The following is a 22780-nucleotide window of genomic DNA, read 5'->3' as shown; positions in this document are numbered from 1 at the left end:
TAAGGCTTCACAAAGGGAAGGGTTTAGAGGGATATGGGCCAAACTGGTAAATGGGACTAGATTAGGTTGAGATATCTGGTCAGCATGGACGAGTTGACTGAAGGGTCTGTTTCCATGCTGTTCTTCTCTATCTATCTAAACAAGCTAGATAGATAAAGGAAAGCCAGTAGATGTAACATAATTGTATTTCTAAAAAACATTAGTAAGATACCACAAGTGAGGCAAGTTAATAAGATCAGAGCCCATGGTGTTGGGGATAGTATTCATATGGATAGAGAATTTGCTAACTAATAAAAGACAGAAGTTGGGATAATGGGAGCATTTTAGAATGATAATCTATAACTAGTAAATGCAATAGGGCTCAGTGCTTGGGCCACAATTATTTGCATTAGCTATTAATTACTTGGATAAAGGAAATTCGTGTTCTATTGCCAGGTTTGAGGAAGATACTAAACAGATAGGAAACCAATTCATGAGGATGACAGACAGAGTTTGCAGATGGAGTTAGACATGTTGACTGAGTGGGGGAGAAAAAAACTTGGCAGATAAAATAGAATGTTGGAAAACTTAATGTTATGCACTTTACAGGAAAAATATGGAGAAAATTGCAGAAAGCTGGAGCACAGAGGGATTTGAGGGTCTTCTTGCATGAAACACAAAAAGGTAGACTACAGGTTCAGCAGGTAATAGAGAAGGCAAACGGCTTGTTGGCCTTTATTTCAAAAGGATTGGAATATAAAAATAAGGAAATGTTGCTGAAACTGCACTCATTAGACCACACCAGGAAATCTGTGAATGGTTTTGGCCCCCTTATTGAAGGACAGATATACTGGCATTGGTGTCAGGCCAGAGAAGGTTCACTCGGCTGATCCTGAGTAAGGAGGGGCAACCTTATGAGGAGAGGCTGAGTAGGTTGGGTTTGTACTCAGTGGAGTTTAGAAGAAAGGAGACCTTTTTGAAACATGCAAGGTATTTAGGGGCCTTGACAGAGTAGATATGAAGAGGTTGTTCCCCCTTGTGGGAGACCAGAGAGCAGCATCTCAGAAGAAGAGATCGCCCCTTTAAGGTCCAGATGAAGAAGTACTTCTTCTCTCAAAGGAGAGTGAATCTGTGGAATTGTTTAATGTGGAGGACTGTACAAGCTGCATGTTTAAATATATTCATGGCTGAGGTAGGTTTTTAATCAGTAAGGAAATGAAGGGTTTTGGGGAAACAGCAAGAAAGTGGAGTCTAGATTAAAGTGATGCTGGAAAAGCACAGCAGGTCATGCAGCATCCTCAGATGCTGCCTGACCTGCTGTGCTTTTCCAGCACCACTCTCATTTAGAGATTTTCCTGCTCCTCAGATGCAGCCTGACCTGCTGTGCTTTTCCAGCACCACTATAATCTAGACTCTGGTTTCCAGCATCTGCAGTCTTTGTTTTTACCTAGCAGGAAAGTGGAATTGAGAATTGTAGTCAAAAATCTCACAACACCAGGTTACAGTCCAACAGGTTTATTTGGAAGTACTAGCTTTTGGAGCACTGCTCCTTCAGATGGTTGTGGAGAATAAGATTGTAAGACACAATCTTATACTCCACAACCACCTGATAAAAGAGCAGCGCTCCGAAAGCTAGTACTTCCAAATAAACCTGTTGGACTGTAACCTGGTGTTGTGAGATTTTTAACTTTGTACACCCCAGTCCAGCACTGGCATCTCCAAATCTTGAGAATGATAGATCAGTCATGTTCTCATTGAATGCTGGAGCACATGCAAGACCGAGACAGCCTACTTCTGCTCCTACTTTTATAGTCTTATCAACAGGATGCACGGCAGCCACTTCTATCAAGAAGCCTTTGACAGCACCTTCTAAGCACTTAGCCTCTATTCCCTAAAAGAACAAGAAAAGCAGATGCATGTGAATACCATGACTTGCAAGCACCCTTCCTAACTTCACTATAGGTGTACCTATGCCAAATAGGTTGCAGAGGTTCAAGAAAGCAGTTTACCACAACCTTCTCAAGTCAGTTAGGTAGGGGGTGATCCCTGCCAGGAATACTCTGGTTTTATGCACAAATTTAAAGAAATTCAACTTTGTCTCCAAAGAAGATTCACATTGGGCTCAAAACGCTGACTTTGTTTTTCTCTCTCTACAGATGTTAGATCTGCTGACTTTCTCAACACACTGTTTTTACTTCAACTTTGCTTCATTTGAAATTCTCATTACATAAACAATTGGCAGATGTGACGTATGCAGAAACCTTTTGTGATTCTCATATTTCCCTCAAGTTGTGCGCCGCAGAAAAGTTTTGATAATGAATGTCTCACCCTGCAGATGGGTAATTAACTTTAATGTTGGGTATGAGCAGAGGATTCTGGATTGGCAGGATGCTTTGAAGGGGCAATTATTATAACTTAGCGGTGAAATGTAATTGTAGTGGAAAACCTGGGTAATAATTTTCCTCTTACATATTGTTACCATTCAAAGAATTCTAATGCTATTTTGGCAGTAATTTGAGATGAAACGCAACATAATTTTTAGCCTTTATAAATTTTATTTTTACCTATTTACTTTTGAAGTGTGCTCCCTCAAAGTAAATGCGAATATCTTGTTGTTTAAAGTAGTCTATGTTTTTGCTTCAGCACATATTGCATTGCTCTTTCATGTATGGGACTATAACTGACAACATTAAGTCTTATCATATTTATGCTGTAATTTTAATTGTATTCAAAAATTGTGTGTGCACTTTCTTACCCACTGGTTTGATGGTAAAGATGATTAAAAAAACAGTACAGACAACAAAGATTCTCAGCCAAAGCTTTCATCTGGATTGACAAAGTTAAACTTTTTGTATGCCGTGACAGTGATAACTAAATTAGTTTCAGCAACCTGGGTTAGAAACAGGGCAGAAATTAGTCAATGTGTCCTCACTCTTGATTGTTATTCAGCAACTTCAGTTGCCAAACATGTACCTGTGAATATTGTTGCTGACAGTTAAGGGACTTGCCAACAATCATTGTTCAGTGAAGAATTATTTTGATTTGAATGTCGACTTTTCCGATGAGGTGTCGGATGCTTCAGATGGCTTTGGAGTTGTACCGTGATAAGAAGTGAGGGGATAATGTAGAACTTCAAAATGACATGCAGGGGTTGGTGGAATGGTTGGACAAGTGGGCAGTGAAATTTAATACGTTGAGGTGTGAAGTGATTCATCTTGGTATAAAGAATTCGGAGGCAGAATATAAAACTAAAGTTACATTTGTGAAGGAGTTGCAGGGGCAGACGTGTATGTGATTAAATCATTACAGACAGTGATTATTAAAACAAACGGCATCCTCAGCTTTATCAATAGAGCATAGACTACAAAAGTAATCGGATTGCACAAAACTCACCATGGCAATGGGGATTACACATTTTTCTAGGTTAATAATCAGGAATTTACTCAAATAATTTAATCGTTGAAGTCCTGGAGCTGTGACTAGATGCTGTCTGTATGAAGCCGACAGAAGAACTGCCCAGTTTTGGCAGTTTATTGAACAAAGATTAATGAGACGTGTTATGTGACAAATAAGTACCATGTGTGTCAGTTGCAATTAAAAACATTGAAAATATTCTGACTGGTGTGCAGTAGAGAATTCCAATTGCTCATTTAAAATAGCGTTTGAGTAACAGAGGTATGTGTCCTAGTAATTGAGCATGCAAAAATAATGACCATTTAAAAGGCATCGAGATGGGTATATGAATAGGAAGGGTTTGGAGGGATATGAGCCAGGTGCTGGCTGGTGGGACTAGATTAGGTTGGGATATCTGGTTGGCATGGACGGGTTGGACCGAAGGATCTGTTTCTTTGCTGTACATCTCTGACTCTGACTCCAATTAAGTGTATTATGCCCACTGGTACCATAGTTTACTTATATGTGCTCTTTATTTATTGTGAGATATTGATTGAAACTCACCAACATTGGTTGAAATCTTACTTACCTGTGAGGATCGATAGCCTAACTGATAAGAAGAACTTGCAATTACATAAGATCTTTCATAACCTCAGGGTCAAAGTTTCAGCCTATCTAGCATTTTCTTAAATGTGATCATTCTCATAGGGAAATATGGCTGCCAATTTGTTAGTGGCAGTGTTCCACAGCTGGTAAAGAAAGAGATGACCAATTAATCTTTTTTTAAAGGAGTATTGTCTGAGGGATAATCTACGGTCAGAAAATTCTCCTCTGTTTTGAATTACGTCTTTTTTGTTGACACGAGAGCAGGCACCTGTAACTATGCAGCATTTCCTCAAAAGGGTGAAAGTTAGAGCTAGAATATAGATACTTTTATATAAATCTGATCAAATGTGTTAGGACTGATCACTGAAGCAGTTGGAACTTGAACCCAGGTCTCCTAGCTCAGAGGTAGGGACTCTACCAATGCCCTTCACACCTACTCTAGCTGTCTTCCATTGGCATTACAAGGTTATACATTTATCCCTGTATCAATTGTATTGTAGCTGATGCATGGGAAATTACTTGGTTTGTAGAAACCAGTACACAGGTAATCCTCAGGGAAACAATGCATACTTGTAAACTGATAGGATCTTCTATTAAAACTAATAGCCCTGTATTTAGTTATTAATTTCTAAAGCAGCACTAAACTGCTTACGGCTGGCCATATGCAGTATATATATTTAAATAATATTTATGCTGATTGAACCTTCCAACAAGTTTTCTTTTACAGATACATTTTCAAAAATCTGGTTCACCAGTCTACCTGAGTAAATTGTGCATTTGTACTTTGGGCATTGTGACTAGTTTCTTTTCCAAGCAAGACTGTTTTGTTTGATCCATTCTCACGAAAGTCACGTTAACAGTAAAGGTACTAGTATGCCTTGGGCCAGTCTCCTCGCAAAATCAAAAATGAAAGACATAACAGTGAATCTACTGTAACTGGAAAGCACATCCTGCAACTATCTACTCAGCCCATGAAGGTACAAAATTGGATATTTTGCAGAATAGCAGATTTGTCTCTTGTTTGAACTTGAACTATAAAACTGCCATCACTCCACACTTGTTTAAATTATTCATTCTTGACTTTTCTGAATTTCAAGTGCAGTTCCATCTCCAATCTCCCTTTTCCTCTAATTTTTAAATATGTTATCCTCTTCCCAAATCTGCTCATCTTGGTGTGTGTTATGTCCCAGCCAAACATCTTTACCTGATGTTATCCCTTGTAACATATGGTGACATGTTTTAAAAACAAATCCAGCAGATGCTTATTAATGTCACCGATACGTACAAATATTGCATTCACTGCCACTTACATTTTTGGGCTAGTCTTAAGCTATTTGATTAGAAAGAATAGCATCCTTTCATCAGGGTGTCATGCTTCAAGTGGCGCCCCAGTTGATATGGAGACTGAGACCTTTACGCTCAGACCACACATTGTGATACAGCATTGTGTTAGAACATGTCTCTTAAAGGTACACTGATAAACTGCATGAGACCTAATGCAATGCATCTTTGCTATATGTTTGAATCTCCCTGATTTCTAACCTTGCTTCGACACTGAAATTACCCTAATCAGAATCTCAAAAGCAACCTTTGTATTGTAACCGGCATGCATTTTCTCTCATTGCCATCTTCCCAAGCCACTGAATTTTTAAATTTCAAGCAAGAGGCAATCTTGCTGCTCTACTATTCTCATATCTCTAGACTCCACCACCATCCCTGCATGATTGAACAGCTAACATCTGGTCTTCGATGAACCAAAATAAGCTCTAAGGATTGGTAAAACTGAAACCATGATCCTATCACGAACCCGAAAACCACAACACTGATTCCATTCCGCTTTTCAGTCAAAAGCAAACTGTTCATACCCTTAGCATGCTGAGTTAGATTCCAGGCATGTGAAATTAGAACAAGAATGTTCACAACTAAACAGAAAAGACATGATTATTTTTGCTTGTCAAGGCATTATGTTTAAATTACATCATAAATATGGGATTAAAGCCATTGTGATTTATTGACCTTATACGAAACCAGCAATATATTTCAACCTTCGGATTCCCAACCTTCACTATAAGTTTTGTCGATACAGATTGCAGTGCTAAACTCTGTAATTGTTAAGCTTGCTTCTGAGGACTTTACTTTTGTTCCTACATTTGCACCAGAACTCAAGAAACTCTTGTTAGTTCTGGAACCTGGGAAAGGCAGAAGAAGTGGAAGACAGCCCATGCAGCAATTAATCTTCCTTTGCAATTTTAACTATGACAGCTTTATAGTCCAAAATCTGTTCCCTTTCTTTTCCTTCACATGCCATCATATACTTAGTACCAAGTATCTGTCTTCCTTTTAAGTGCTTCAAATTGATTTTGCATCTGTGGTCTCCTGAGGGTATTCTTAGCAAAGAGGTAACTCATAAAGTTATAATTGGTGCTATGTATCTAAAAACATAATAATAAATGGGTGGGAATGAGAAATAAGACTGCAATCTTAACCTCTGCTGTAAAAGACATCTATAAGTCATTTAGACTTTCCTCTTGTGACTCATGATATGATTGAATCCCTCATTACACTAGCTTTTTTACTCCTGTTTAATCATGTATAATTCTCTAAATAACTGGAGTGTCCCTCTGTTAATTTGTAGACTGAATTTTGAGTATTTAAACACTTTGAGACCACAAGATAAATATAGTTGAAGAAATCTATTCTGTCTCTCTTAATTCAACTTCACTTTGTCATCTGCTGGTGTCTTGAATGAGTCTAAAGTCTTCACTGGCACTACTCTATCCAGATGTCTATTCCAAGTGATAAAAAGTGCTTCCTGAGATCTATCCTAAATGTTCCTTTTACCTATGCATCTTATTCTAGTATCATTATGCAGTTCGAAATATTGATCCAAATTAACCTTAACTGAATCACTAATATCTTGTCTACTCCGATAATATCTAGTCTGTTTGATGGTTTTAAATCTAGCAGATTCCCATGATTTTTCATAGATCAGTCTTTGATGTTAACGATCAATATTGTATCTCCTCCTTATGCCATTTAAATTTCTTCCTGTGTCTTGGTGTCCAAAACTGAACAGAATTCAAAGTGCAGCTTGGTCAGGACACTGCACAGTTTTTGCTGTCATCTCCTAATATATACTCAGCGGAAGAAGCAAAATAACTTAATATTATCAGAATCTTCCCAGCCCCTGAATGACATGGCCATTGGAATTAAAATTGGGGCAGTCATGTAAGATGGCCAACAAAGAGCTTCTCCACATTTAGAATCACAAAGTCAAGCCAAATGTTGAATGACAGGATAAAATTCTTGCCATTAAATAGCAACAAGCCTACTTGCATTAGTTAGCATGTATTAACTACTCATCATTATCTAATCTCTCCAATTTTTTTGCATTTTCCCATTCTCCCACTAACCAGACAAAAATTAGATGCCAACAACCCCTGACATGAAAACCTGAGCAGTTACCTGACAACTCCAGCTTGCTGCTTACTCCTTTAAATCTCTATCTTAGACACTAGCCACAAAGACACACTGCATAGGAAGTAACCACAAAACACCCACTGTCCATAGACCATGCCATCCAATGCCTACCACCCTCACCACATCATTGTGGCGCATCTCTAATCCACTAATAATAAGGTTCTGTACTTCAGAGAGCACATGCCCCTGTCTTTGGAATGCTGCTAATAGGCACCCATCTCCTGGATTGGGCATGGGTGCACGTTAGGGCTGCTTGCTCATTCTCAATGCTCATTCACTTTGTGCCTACTTTGCTCTCAGCATCCCTACATTGCCTTTCTGCCTGTGTTCCCTCAATCAAAGCTTTGAGGCTCACAGTGATTCTATCTTGTCTAGCTGTTTATCACACACACAACCAGGCAGCTTATTCGGGTTGTCAGTGCACAAACTAGGCGCTAACAGTATTGAGGGTAACTTGTAAGCATCCATTTGGGGATAAACTGATTGCCATATTTTCCTGTATAACAGTGCCTAAACAACAAAGGTACTCCATTCACTGTGAAGTGCTTTGGCTGTCTCAAGTTGTGAGAAATGCTGTATAAATTAAAGTTTTCGGGTTTTTTAAAAAACTACCATGGCTCAGCCCCTTTTACCCCTGCGTCAGAAGGTAATGGGTTCATGATCCACTCCAGTGTCTTGAGCACATCGTCCAGACTGACAGTTCAGTGCAACACTGAGGGAGTGCACAACTCTTGGAAGGCATCGTCTTTTGGGTGAGATGCTAAAGTGATGCCCAAACTAGGTTCTCGGCTGGATGGAAAGACCCCCGCCCCCCCCCCCCCCCCACCACCACCACCACCACCCCCCTGCTCAAAGAAGAGCAGAAGCAATATTTGTCCTGACCCAATATTTGTACTTCGACCACATCACTTCTTATTAACTTAAGAATATTGGGTAGGGTCGCATTACAATTTGTGGGATCTTGGTGCGTGTTGTTTGGTTATTGTGTACTCTAAAAGTATTTCATTGAGGGTCTAACAACCTGATAATATTAAAGGTGCTATTATAAATGCAGTTATTTTCCTTTATCCATCTCCTCGTCATTGATTCAGAAAAGAGAGCTATGTTGTTGATGCTTTTCCTGTTGCACTCGTCAGGACAAGTACAGTGAAGCTGAATTTGAATCAAACAATTTGGACTCAGAGAAAAGAGATGGGCAAAATCTTATAGGATCCTTAGGGGCATGACCTAGGGTGAGATTTGTGGCAGAATTACATGAGAAGGCTGGCAACGCCTACCTCAATGTTGCTGTATCTTTTATAGATCTGCAGTTCAGAAAGGCAAGTTTATCGCGTGGGCGGCACGGTGGCACAGTGGTTAGCACTGCTGCCTCACAGCGCCTGTAGACCCGGGTTCAATTCCCGACTCAGGCGACTGACTGTGTGGAGTTTGCACGTTCTCCCCGTGTCTGCGTGGGTTTCCTCCGGGTGCTCCGGTTTCCTCCCACAGTCCAAAGATGTGCGGGTCAGGTGAATTGGCCAAGCTAAATTGCCCGTAGTGTTAGGTAAGGGGTAAATGTAGGGGTAAGGGTGGGTTGCGCTTCGGCGGGTCGGTGTGGACTTGTTGGGCCGAAGGGCCTGTTTCCACACTGTAAGTCTAATCTAATCTAATCTAATCGCTTGGCAACAATGTATTGCCAATTCAGAGGCATTGTCGTTTGTTAAATGCCACCTTCACGCCACAACTCACCTCATTGGTATTCTGCCTATTTTTTGTACTAAATGCTCCAAACAAGCTGGACATCTTAATTGTCAACATGGCAACTTCAGCCTGTTAATTGCTCTAAAGTTGGAGACCGGACATCAATATCTCTGGGCATGCTCCACGGGTACCTACCACATGCACCCCACATAGATGACTATTGGCTCCAATGTGTGACAGCCTCCAAAACTCCTGCTGGCACATCTTCATTTACTATACGCTTTTGCACTTCAGTTCTGCACCTTGGTTCACAATGGCACCTATTGTCATAATCAGCAGCAAGAACATTCTGGGACATTACCCAACTGATGGACTGGCATAAGCTGCAGGCAGTTTGCTTGCCCTCAATATCTCATTGCACCTACCTGGATTCTCACAGCATCACTGCTTTGCCATTTTGGATTTTGCCCCCCCCCCCCGCCTCAGTAAGTCAAGGTAGTCTCCAATACCAGTCAATGGGCTTGGGCATGATCAGTCAGCTGCTTGAGATAACAGAGCCCGGGTGCTGACCTCCATAATGGTAGAGGAATTGAATGTTGGACAGCTCACCCCCAAATTGACAATTTCTGTCATATTTTGGAATTCGTCCTGGAAAGTGGAAGGGGCATGTACTAAAGGCGATGAAAGCAGGTGATGAATTGTTACTTGAGATGGAGATGCTCTGAGTAACGCAGGGACTATGCAGGATTCCTACTGCTGGGAGTGAGAGAGGATGCTGATGGGAGTAGTTAGAGTGGTAGAGCAGGAGCCTTCATGGGATTTGGGTACGGTAGCAGAGAAAAGAGTGAATGTGAGGTATAAGAGAGAAGCGTGCAGCGCTTACGCTGGCATTCCTTTATCTGACTGAGACTGCACAGAGCCAGGTGGCTATCTCAGAGCAGATTGCCAGGGTCTGTGTGATGACCCACACTGTTGGTCCAGGGGCAAGAGGATGTCCTGCTTGTGAACCTATCCAGCCAGCAGGATGTCTGGATTAACCATGCTTGACCAAGTGCACAATGGCCTTTGAAAGATGGTGCTGGCATTAGGGGTGCCTGTCACTTTTGGGATATGTGATAAGTAGTGAGTTGTTCCCAGTGCACCATAAGGTAAGATGGGCCAAGAATCAGAGAAGAGGGAAACCACAGGAGCAGCATAGGTAATCCATGAGCTGTGTTTGGTGAGAGTCAGCAAAAAATCTTGCTTAGCCTCACAGTGAAAATCTCTCCAAAAACTCAAAGAAATTTGCAAGTAACCCAAAATAAGTAATACTCAGCCCATGAAGTCCAAAGTCTTGTGATTATTTCAAATTCAGCATTCTTGCATTTTTTTCTGATGAGTGCAAGAAAAAAGAAAGTTTCAGCAACATGTTTCACTTCTCAAAAAAAATCTAGTTGCTTCAGGTTACTGCCTCTTGGTTATCCGTATAGGTTAGAAACAATAAGGGGCCCATGCTGAGTCCTGTCACACTCGATTCAGTCTCCCATTCCCAAACAATACACAGTGTTTTCTTTTGTCCAATTGTAAATCAAAAGCATTTTGAAATTCTAATTATCCCACATCTGATTGCTTTTATAATTATCCATCTTTGAAGATTTCCTCATGAATTGAAGGCATTGATCTATAAGGATGTTCACTGAATGCTATGTTGACAAGTATGTTTTATTTTCATATGGATACAGTTCTACATTGTTCTTGATGGACAGTGTTATGATTTTTTTCAGGCATTGATATTAAACTGAGAAGTGTGAGTTGCCCCGTGGCTAGTTTAGTTAGTTTTTTTGAGTCAGAGTCCAAGAGCACGGAGACAGGCCCTTCGGCACAAACTGGTCCATGCTAACCAAAATGTCCATCCATGCTAACCCATTTCTCTGCACATGTCCATATCCTACTAAACCTTTCCTATCCATGTATTTGTCCAAATGACTTTTAAATGTTGTTAATGTACCTGCTTCAACCACTTCTGCTGGCAGCTCATTCCATATGTGTACCACCATCTGTGTAAAAAAAAAAATGCTGCCACTCAGGTTCCCTTTTATTCTTCCCCCTCTAGCCTTAAAGTGATGCCCTCCAGTCTTTGAATTCCCAACCCAGGGAAAAAGACTGAGTGCATTCACCCTATCCATTCGGATCATGATCTTATACATTTCTATAAAGTCCCCCCTCAGTCTCCTATGCTCTAAAGAAAAAGGTCTTAGCTTGTCCAACCTCTCCTTATAATTTAGACCATTGAGTTTTTGCAACATTCTTGTAAATTTCTTCTGCACTCTTTCCAGTTTAGTAATACCCTTCCTATAGCAAGGTAACCAAAACTGAACACAAAACTCGAAATGCAGCCTCACCGATGTCCTGTATAATTGCAACATAACTTCCCAACTTAAATGCCCTGACTGATGAAGGCCAGTGGGCTAGAAGCTTCCTTCACTGCCCTGTCTACCTGTGACTCCACTTTCAAACAACCATGCACCTGAACTCCACTACACTCTTTAAGCTCATACCATTCATCATGAAACTCCTTCCTTGATTTGACTTTCCAAAATGCAATCTATATTAAACTCCATTTGTCATATCTCGGTTCACTTCCCCAGGTCCTGCAGCATCAAGGTCCTGCTGCAATTTCTGAGAACCTTCCTCACTACCCATGAGATCGCCTATTTTAGTGTCATCTGCAAACTTACAAATCATGCCTTGGGCATTCTGATCCAAATCATTGATATCGATAACAAACAACAATGGGCCCAGCACCGACCCTGAGGTACACTACTACTCACAGGCCTCCAGTCTGGCAAGCATCCTTCCTCTGTTTCCTATCATCAAACCAATTGTGTATCCAATTTGCCAGGTCCCCCTGAATTCCATGCGGTCTAACCTTCCAGAGCCATGTGGAACCTTATCAAAGGCCTTACTGAGATCCATATCGACTGCGTCTACCATCTTGCCCTCATCAACCTTCCTGGTCACTTCATCAAAGAACTCTTAACAAATTTGTGAGGCCTCCCACTCACAAAGCCATGCTGACTACTCCTAATCAAATCCTAATCTCGGGACATTGCCCTGACATTCATCAATAAATTATACAGTGTTTAAACATAATTTGTTTTTCATAGTGTTCCCTATAAACAATTTCTATTATTCTACTCCATTCTGTTACTGAAAGAAAACAAATTGAGATGTGTTTACTTTTTAATCAGTTACTGAATTATCAGGTCATTAGTTTGGCTGAGCTGTTTCCATCGCTAATGAAAATTTATTCAGAATGCTTTTTCCATTGTCTTATTGGAGCCTATTCACTGGCCACTGATACTTCCCCATATGCGTAATGGTGTGTGTTCTTGGATAATTTTGCCAAAAAAGACAAAGCAGCTGAAACTGCATCTATCATCACGAAGCAGGTTTTAGTATTTCATGTTTTTTGTGTCTGGACTTTGGTGCGTTTTGTGCAAAGTTTTTGTGCGAAGTTCATTTGCCACAGTTCAGTTACATTCAACACTGACTCAACTAACTCCCAAGCAATTGATCTTAAGAATTAATCACTGCTAACTGAACATTTGGGATCTTTTGAGGGTATTCTGCAAGGCTTTGCTGATTAAATCCAAATACATGCTGCAGCCTTTCCAAAATAGATTTCTGGACCAGGTGGCGCCATTTGGAAATCCAAGTTCGCTGTGGTATGTTGCACTCAGCTGAGGAAATTCCTCATCTAATGTGAAACAACAATCTTACCTTCTGCAATGACTTGGCTTTCAAAAGTCAAGTTCGCCGATATATTAATAGAGTAAGTTTAAAGAATCGAGCACCAAGTGAAAAATGTTAAGCTGAGGGACCATTCTACGACATATTAATACGGGTAGTTCTTCTATAACAAGATGGTTGCATTCTTGTGCAACCCTGCATTATAGAAAAATCGTGCTTTAGAAGCAGCACTTAAAGTGTTGGCAATGTAATCACATTACAGCTAAAACATGTTTTAAACGTTTGCGCTTTAGAAACAGTGTCCCCAGTTCATCAATTGCATTACAACGAATTTGCATTATAGCTGTTCGACCTGTAACTGAGTTTTGGTAAGTAATGCATATGGCAAGACAACATTTCTAGTACGTTACAGAGTTTAAAGCTGAAACTTTATATTGCAGTCAAAGCAAAATGGCACTGTTTTTGTTTCTATTTCTGACAAGGGATAGAAAAGAAGTGGAAGATTTGTTTTAATAATTTAAAGAACCAAATCATGTTTTCTGCTGTTTACTATCTCTGAGAACATCTAAGAAATTATATTAAATTCATACATTGTGTTGACTCTTCAACTAGTGCTGTCTGCTCTCAGCCTATTCCTTTTGTCTGTCTTTCTTGTCAAAGTCTTCTTTGAATGCTTCTGCAGTCGGTACCTCAATACTTTCATGAGTATTTATTATTTCTGGCATTATGTAGAGAAGTCTTTCATTTATATTTACCATAGAGTGTGAAGTTGTTACTACATTTGTGAATAAAAAGCTGTGAGATGTTCATGCTTGATAATACCACAAGATTCATATTTTCATCAAGAGACGATCAGCAGTCTGACAGTTTTGGTTACCACATGGTAATTTTTGTACTTTTGTCATTGAACTAGATGCAGAGAAACTTTCTCCAAATTAAACATTAGGAGAAGCTAAACCCGTTGATTTCGGTGCCCAACTCCAAATCCTGTTCCCTAACTACAGATTCCAACGCTATCACTTGCAACAAACTACGGTATCACATTTGATGCTGAAACGAACTTGCAGTTTTACTTGCACCATCGCAAAGTGTCTATTTCTATCTCCGTAACATCACCGGACTTGCCCCTTGTTCACCTCATCTGCTGAAAGTCTCACTTGTGCACTTGTTAGCTCTAGACTCTACTAGATCAGTGAAATCCTGGCTTGTCTCTCGTACTTGCTTTTACAAAAGCTTATTGACATGATCTCCATCGGCTTGAGGTCATCAGAAGCCTGTGCTCCAGCTCAGAGCAAGACCTGTTCTCTTATCGGTCCTGTATTCACTGACTTATATTGGCCCCCAGATGAACATTTTAAAATTATAATATTTTAAGTATGTCTCCATGACATTGTCCCTGCCTCTCTCCACAAGCTCCTTCAGCCCACAAACCTCTGTGCTATCTGTATTCTAATACTGCTCTCTTGATGATCCCTGATTTTAGTTTCTTTGCCATTGGTGGCTGTGTGTTTAGCTGCCAAAGCTTTAAGCTCTGGAAAGCTTTCCATAAATCTCTCCATTTCTCTCCCTCTCACTTCTCCTTAAAATCTACCTGTTTGGTAAAATTTTGCTCATCTGACCTTTTTATCTCCTTATATGGCTTGGTGTCATATTTTGTTTGATGACTCTCCTGTGAGGTGGCCTGGGATGCTCCATTACCCTAAAGGTCCTGTATAAATGTAAGCTGTCGCAATGTACGTGAAATATGTTTCACAGCATCAGTGAGTTATTCCCTTGGTAATTCTAAAACACTCTGTAAATTTGTAGTGGCAAAACATTGCAAGTGTTTCATTCTTTTTATGCTGGTGTGTTTAAACCATAATATGAACACTCGGTCACACTATCATGTTTCCAGGTGAGCAGTTAAACATTTGGAGACCTCAAGTGACAACCATAATATAACTTGTCTTTTATTCCAGTATAAAATATTTTGACAAATTCACTGTCATTATTAGAAGAGAGGGAATTTATAAATGTTGATCCTTAAAAATGCATTGACAGGCTGAAACAAGAATCTTAGCTTGTTTCCAAAAACCATGCAGATGTGATTCCTAACTGGTTCGCTTATAAGGCAGCACAAAGCTATTTGTGTTGTGGGATCAACTATTAGGGAAGGCAGTTCATTCTGACAGCTTTCTTCCTGAAGAGTAGCAGTTGAGGGTACTAGAGGGCAGCACCTCTGTGAAATACCCATCCTTTGTAGACCTAATGCACTACTGCTATTCCAAAAACTTTGTCGACAAGCTTGCACTGGAAGAGAACATGTATCTCCATTTCAAATACCTGGGAGCTAGAGTTCCTTACCATTAGTACCTAACTTTATCGCTTCTTTCCATTGAAGTTAGCAACTTCAAAGTACTCATCCAGATGCTTCTTAAAAGTTGAGTGTTTCTGCCTCCACCATCCTCTCAGGCAGCATATTCCATATTTGTACCATCCTCTGTGTAAAAAAAAAACTTCCTTCTCATATCTCCTCTAAGCCACTTGCTCCTCACCTTATAGTTCACTGGTCTTAGACATCTGCCTTGGGGAAAAGATTCCCACAATCTACTTTCTGTGCTTCTCATACTTTTGTATGCCTTAATCAGATGCCCCCTTCCCCCCAGCCTCCTCTGTTCAAGGAAAACAAGTTCAGCTTATGCAGTCGCTCCTTATAGCTGAAACTTTTCACCCCTGGCAATGTTTTTGTGAATTTTCTTTGCACCCTCTCCAGGGCAGTCACATCCTTCTGAAAGTGTGGTGACCAGAACCGCTGGTAGTATTCTATCTGTGGTCGAACTAATGTTTATAAAAGTTATAACATTGCTCCTATATTCTATGCTTAACTAATGAAACAAAGCATCCAATTTGCATTCTTCACTACCTTATCTACCTGTGCTGATACCTTAAGGTATCAATGGACTTGTATACAAAGGTCTCTTTATTCCTCAGCACTTCCTAGAGGCCTACACTCAAGCGCATATACTTCCCTTACTAGATCTCCCAAAATGCATTATTTCCCATTTAGCAGAATTAAGCTCCATTTCCTGTTGCTCTGTCCAGTTTACCAGCTGACCAATATCCAAATGTAGCCTGAGATTGTTCTCTCAGTATCAGCAACACCATCTATTTTTGTGTCATTTGTAAAATTACTAATCGTCCCTTCTACATTCACATCTAAGTTGTTAATGTAAATAACAACCAACAAGGACTTCAGCTCCAAACCCCATTCTACATTGCTGGTCACAGGCTTCTCATCACTAAAACGACCGTCCACCATCACCCTTTGCCCACCTCTTTGGAAGCCAATTTTGGATTCAGTTTGCCAACTTGCCATGCGATCTTGTCAAAGACCTTATTAGAGTGCATATAAACCAGATAACTGCACTATCCTCATTAATATATTTAGTCACCTTTTCAAAAAACTCAAATTATTCAGACAGGATCTCCTTCTTTCTCTAACAAATCCATGTTGACTGTTCCTGATCAACCCTGCCTTTCCAAGTATTGATTGACCCTGTCCTTCAGCATTTTTCCAATAATTTTCCTACTACTGACATAAAACTAATTGGTCTGTAATACTTGGCCCATCCCTGCTACTCTCCTTGAACAAAGGAACCACATTAGCTATCTTCCAGTTATCTGGCACTTCACCTGTGACTAGCAAAGTATTAAATATCTCCACCAGGGGCCCAGCAATCTCTTCATTTGCCTCCCAAACCAGCCTTGGATGCATCCCAGGGGATTTGTGCACCCATAACACAAGATGGCAGTGGAGTAGCAGAACTGTAAACAGACTGTTTCCCAAGGCTCATCGGCTCCCGTCTGCTTATTTCTTTTTTTTTTCTCTTCCATTTTTTCTTTCATTTTTCTTCTGTTTGGAGTAGTTTACAGCAGGTTAGTCATCAGCATTGGTGCAGCAGCGAAAGCAGGCCGTGTGTGGCATGATATCAGCCTCTCAGCGGTTGGAGGTGGCACTAGCAGGCAGCTTTCTGAGGCGGAAGCATTGGCAGCAGGTACATCCTCCTGGCACTAAGGGCTGGTGATGGCAGCAAGACTCCTCTAACAATCAGAGATGGCTGTGGCACTGGGGCTTTCAAGCTGGTGGTGTAGGTATGACAGCTTCTCAGAGGGAGGGTGGCCTGAGCGTGACTGTTGGAGTGGCAGCCACCTGATCTGGCAGCGGAACCAAGGATTACTGGTTGCAGTAGGCCCAAAATGGGGAATGCTGACATTGGAGGCAGCGGTGGTGGCATTGTGGTTTATCTGGAATGGGGACTCTGGGAATCGAGGCAACAGAAGAGCCAGGTTCCTGGTTACAGTTACAGTAGGCCTAGAACTGGATTATCAATGAGGTGGTGCCAGCAGCTCCTTGTTGCAGTAGGCCAGAGCCAGGGGCTATTGGTCATCAGCGGCGGCAGCAAAATTGCTGGTCGCAGGGCAGTGTGGGATCAGTACAGGACTTAGCAGTGGCATCAGCGAGGCAGGCCCAGCGACAAAGCAATGGCATCTGAAGAGTGGTGACTCCTACGTTGGTGGGTCTGGCACAGGTGATGACAAGGCAGTGTGGAGGCACAGGCATCAGTGGTGAGCTGGCTTAAGACTCATGGCACAGGCCGCCAAATGAAGATAGACCCTCTTTCAGTGATAACTTATTGTTCTTTTATTCTTGAACTATTCAAAAGTGATGAATTGTGGCAACAGTTGACCCTTTCCACTATATTTTACTGTATAATTTACTATAAAATACAAGTGACAATAAATCAAACATTCATGTATGCCTGTTCAAATATCCAACACTACCTCCTATTAATCTGAACATGCTCTGGAACCTTAGCATCCCAACTGAGATCCCTACCTAATGATGTCTTTCTCCTCTGTGAAAACAGGTGAGAAGTGTTCTTTAAAGACTCTCACACATCCACTGACCCCACTGATAGATCACCCCTTTCATCTCTAATACGTCCCACTCTTTCATTGGTAATTCTTTTACTCTTAATATATTTATTAAAAAGTGTTGGAGGTTTTTCTTGATTCCATCTATCAAAGATATTTTGTTGCCCCTCATTGCTCTCCTAATTTTGTTTTGTAAGGAGATTTTTTTTAAGCAACCTGCTACACTCTATACTTTTGAAGGGCCTTCCTTGTTTTTAATGCATGATATCTGATATGTGCTTCCTCCTTTTTCTTTAGCAAACTCTCAATATCCATTGACATCCACGGTTCTCTGGACTTGCTGCCCTTGCCCTTCACTGTTTGGGGAACATGCTGGCCCTGAATTTTCACTGTACTACTTTAAAAGACTCCCACTTTCCAAATATAGAGCAACCTGCAAGTAGCTGCTCCCAGTCAATGTTTCCAGATCCTGTCTAATACCTTGATATTGGCCTTCCCACAGTTTAGAAACTTAACTTATGCACTATCCTTAACCCTTTCCATTATAACTATGAAACTTGCAGAGGTATAGTCACTATTCCCAAAATGGTTTTCCACTGACACTTCAACCACTTGGTAAGCTTCATTCCCTTGTATCAGCTCTAGCACTACCCCATTTGACTGAGACTATCTATGTATTGGCACAAAAAGTTCTCCTGGGTGGACTTTAAAATCCACCCCATCTCCTCCTTTTACACTAAAGTGATCCAGGTTAATGTTAGGAAAGTTGAAGTGCTCCACAGCTGTAATCCTGTTTCTTCCATTAAAATAGATACAGTTTTGTTTTCCAAATTTCCCATGTGCTTTATTATACCCACGTCTTCTCCACCCACTTCTCCAGCCCATCTGATTGGGCTTTTTCTCCCAACTATATATATGTTCAGTGCTCCATCTTCCTGACAAATCCGCTTAAAATTTCCACAGCAGCTGAGCAAACATCCCAGCGAGGATATTGGACCCATTCCGGTTCATGTGCAATCTGTCCATCTTCTACAGGTCCCACCTACCCCAGAAAATGTCCCAATGCTCCAAAAATCTAATTCCCTCCCTGTTGCAGTCTCTTTAGTCACATGTTCATCTGACCATGTTCTGAAGAGTCGAAACCTTAACTCTGTTTTCTCTCCACAGATGCTGCTAGACCTGAGTTTTTCCAGCAATTTGCTTTTGTTTCTGATTTCCAACATTTCCAGTTCTTTTGCTTTTTAGTTCCCGACATCTTCTCATTCAAGAATAATGGGTTCTGAAACAACGATGCCTGTAGCTGCCACATGGCTGAGTTCATAAATAGTGCTTATGGTAAAAAGGAAGCTCATGAATTAAAGTAAGGACAATTCTAGGGAAGGTAGTGCAAGTATTGTAAAGGAGCTGTTCTAATGAGATTGTTTGTTTACTTTTTAGAAAAGCTTGCTGAGGCTCAGCGTAGATTTGCTACACTTCAGAATGAGCTGCAGTCAACACTTGAGGTGCAGATGGACCGCAATGCAGTTTCTAACTTACGCCAACGGAGGACTGTGTTCCCACTCTCCCATAAGGAACGTGTGCAGCATAGGAACATTCGTGACCTGAAGTTAGCTTTCAGTGAGTTCTACCTCAGCCTGATCCTGCTCCAGAACTACCAGGTAAGAAAGACCTGCTAATCCTGCTGTCTGAAGTTGGACATATATCATGATGCATTTCTGTCGGCATAAATGCAGCTTCTACGTGTGTGTAGACAACACCTAGGTTATATGAGAGTCTGGAATCGTAGTTTACATCACAGTGATGCCGTCAGGCGGATGGAAGATGACCTCTTGACCTTGTGGCACTTCAGCTATGTGTTTTCTGTTTCCACAAGACCAGAATGTAGGAACAACAGTAGGATTTCAACCTTATTGGCCTGTTCTGCCATTCAGTTTGATCATTACAACTGCACCCATTCAGCTTGTTTGCATGAGCTATGATATTGGATCTCAAAAATCATTCAGATCTGTTTTAAAATTATCGTTGATGTTCTGTGAAGTCAGACCTTAGACAGCCTTTTGTGATGTTCCATAACTTCATTCCAGAAAAGTCTGGCTCTGATCTTTAGCCTCTAACTCTTAGCTCAATAACCTGAGGAAATAGTTTCCCCTGTGAGTTAGTGTAGCATCACATCACTCTGCCCACTGCATAGTCTCCTCTTCAAAAATTCAGTCCGGTTTCTCAAGTATGGCCTACCCTTCTACAAATCCATTCTGGTTCTCTCTGAACAATTGAAAATGTTCAAATCGTCTTCACTTACACACGTCAATAGTTCTCTGATAACAATTATTAGGTTGACTGTTCTATAATTCCCTTGTTTTCTTCTTCACCTATTCTTAAATAGTGGAGTGGCCTATGCAATATTCTATGTAAAGGGGTCGTTCCTGAATTGAAAAAACCTTTGAAGGTTATGATTAGACAAAGTTTGTGAGAAGATTTGAAGACGGGACGAAACGTCTGCAACACAAATTTCCCAGCTCGGCGAACGCAACCGCAATTATGATTAGACAATCTGCAATATTCTCACCTGTTTCCTTTAAATCCTGGGTTACAAATTGTCTGGTACTGTGGACTGTTGTTCTTTGGTACCATTATTTTTTCCATTGTTCTAATTTGCCTTGTAATTTGATGAAGTGCTGTCCCTGATGTGAGGTTAGTTTGTTGGGGTATCTGTTGTGTTATCCACTTCCTGAACTGTAAATACTGATACAAAATCAATTCAATAAGTCTGCCATTTCTTATTTTCATTGACTATCACTGTTTTCAGTCTTCAAGGGAGCCACTTTTATCATGGTCCCCTCTATTATTATGTAATATTGTAAACTTTTTTGTGTTGATTTTGCTATCCCTTACCTCATTAGATGGTCGGTGATAGATTTTTTTTTTGGAGGTAAATTTCTTCAGCCAGGTTTTTCTTTTTTAAAAATGGGTTCTCTATGGCATTAACTCCATTTTTATATACCTCGCATTGATTGATCTCTTTTGCCAATGTTACTCATAAGCAGATTTACCCCAGTTTTACTATGAACAGTCTCTGACAAGTTCCGTTAAGATCACCTCATGTATGCTTAAAATGTAAGGTGATCGCTAACTGTTTCAATCGGAACTTTCGTCCATTTATTGAACCAGGGACGGCACTGCACCAAAACAAAAGTCAAATCAGAGTAATTACTCGAAGTACCAAAATGGCCAATGAGCTGACCTCTAGACCCCCCCCACCTGTGCAAATAGGGCTGATGATGTCAGCTAGCCGCAGGAGTTTTCAGGTTGTCTGCACTGCTGACATCTCACATACCGTTCTCTGTGATATCAGCATATACGTAGATTGCCCCATCTCTACTTTGCTTTAGTTAATTTTTAACAGTATTGAATAATCACGTTAGTATCCTCAACCACTTCTTTTCATGCTTTCTCTGAGCTCTTCATGCTGATCCAGACCGGGGCTTGAGCAGCAACATCATCTGGTCTGTTTCCTTTTGTCCCTTGGTGATGATTCAGTGAGTTGGTGGGAATGGAATGACGACAGCTGGTGCTCCCACAATCCCCTGAAACTAGAAAAGCCTCACTTTGTGACATGGATAATGCAATGCTATAGGTGAAACCATCAGGGTATGCTTAAGGTCTACAGCCCTAGCTGAATTGCAGTTTTTATTTTGTTTCTCAGCTTCTTGCAAGTCATCCAATTACTTTCCTGATTGAAGGGGTGAAACTAGCACTTAGTACAGTCATCATGAAAATTTCCATCACTTCCAAATAATGTTAGCTTCCAGTTTGCCCTTGCACACACTTTGTGCTACTTACCAGTGGCATTTGAAACCAGTGCAGCTGTCAAAAATAGCTTTATATCGTATGTAAGAAGTGAAGAAGGAACCCTACATGACTCACAAGCTGTCTTTACTCAATTTTATAATGGTCACAGAGCTCTTAAGGTCTTTCCCTTCTGTTTGATGTCCTGTAAACGCAAAACTTAAACATGCTTTTTATTAAGAGTTTCTATTTGACTGAGAGATCCAGGCTAATCGACATCCAACAATCTACTCTGAAAACCTTGCTGACAGTTTGACAATTATCAGAAATTCCTCACAGTAGCTCAGCTAATCAACACCATTCAAAAGCAGTCAACAAATTCTAGACCTCATAATCCATCACATTTTTAAGACAAAAAAGGCAATTCACCTTGTCTCTCAATGTCGAACGGATCCTTTTTTAAAAATATCCCAGAATCTGGGTCTGTATCAGTAACAAAAACTCATCAGTTCTTCTGTAAGCCATACACTATCGGCATACCAGGTTTTCAGACAATCATAGAATCCCTACAGTGTTGAGCAGAGCATCAATTCCACACTTACCCTTTGAAGAGTATCCTGTCCAGACCCACCCAGCGCTAACCCACTTAGCCTGCACTTTCCTGGATACTATGGTCAATTTAGCAGTACCACCTACCGAACCTGCGTATTTTTGGACTGTGGGAGGAAACCAGGGCACCGGGAGGAAATCCACACAAACATGAGGATGTGCAAACTTCACACAGACAATCACCTGAGGCTGGAATTGAACCCTGGCATTGTGAGGCAGCAATACTAACCACTGAAACACCATATCTCACCATTTTATGGAAACTCACCCATTGGTTTTTGAGATATATTATTTATAGACAGCAAACATTACTTCGATCATGTAGTAATTTTTGCATCGCTATCTACTGAGCTGAGAAGTTCAGGGTGATGTTTGGTGTTTAACGAAGTTGCAGACTTTTGGAACCTGGTGCAGCAACAGAAAGTGATGAGAATGTTTTTTTTGATGGTACAGTAAGGCTGTCTAACACAATCTTGAAGTGAGCACATTATGAGATGTAATGAATGCAGTTGGCATGATAAAGTTAAATACGAAATAGTGTGATGGCCAGAGAAGGCTGGAGAGGAGAGAAGGATCGCAAGAGGCGGCTGACTTTATTTTT

At 40.7% G+C, this 22780-nt stretch overlaps 1 protein-coding gene across 1 annotated transcript in view; it reads left to right on the top strand.

Annotated features, from left to right (window-relative positions):
- The window catches only part of LOC132818937 (solute carrier family 53 member 1-like), a 305740-nt gene that overhangs the window by 165960 nt on the left and 117000 nt on the right, over positions 1-22780 (top strand). The window contains exon 4 of the mRNA XM_060830078.1: positions 19222-19442. Within this exon, the coding sequence (XP_060686061.1) occupies positions 19222-19442 (221 nt within the window). The remainder of the gene's footprint in view (positions 1-19221; positions 19443-22780) is intronic.

This window comes from Hemiscyllium ocellatum, chromosome 9 (assembly GCF_020745735.1).
Source record: "Hemiscyllium ocellatum isolate sHemOce1 chromosome 9, sHemOce1.pat.X.cur, whole genome shotgun sequence".
NCBI classification, from domain to species: Eukaryota; Metazoa; Chordata; class Chondrichthyes; order Orectolobiformes; family Hemiscylliidae; genus Hemiscyllium; species Hemiscyllium ocellatum.
Note: the sequence above shows the minus strand (reverse complement) of the source record. Positions and strands in the feature narration are given on the sequence as shown.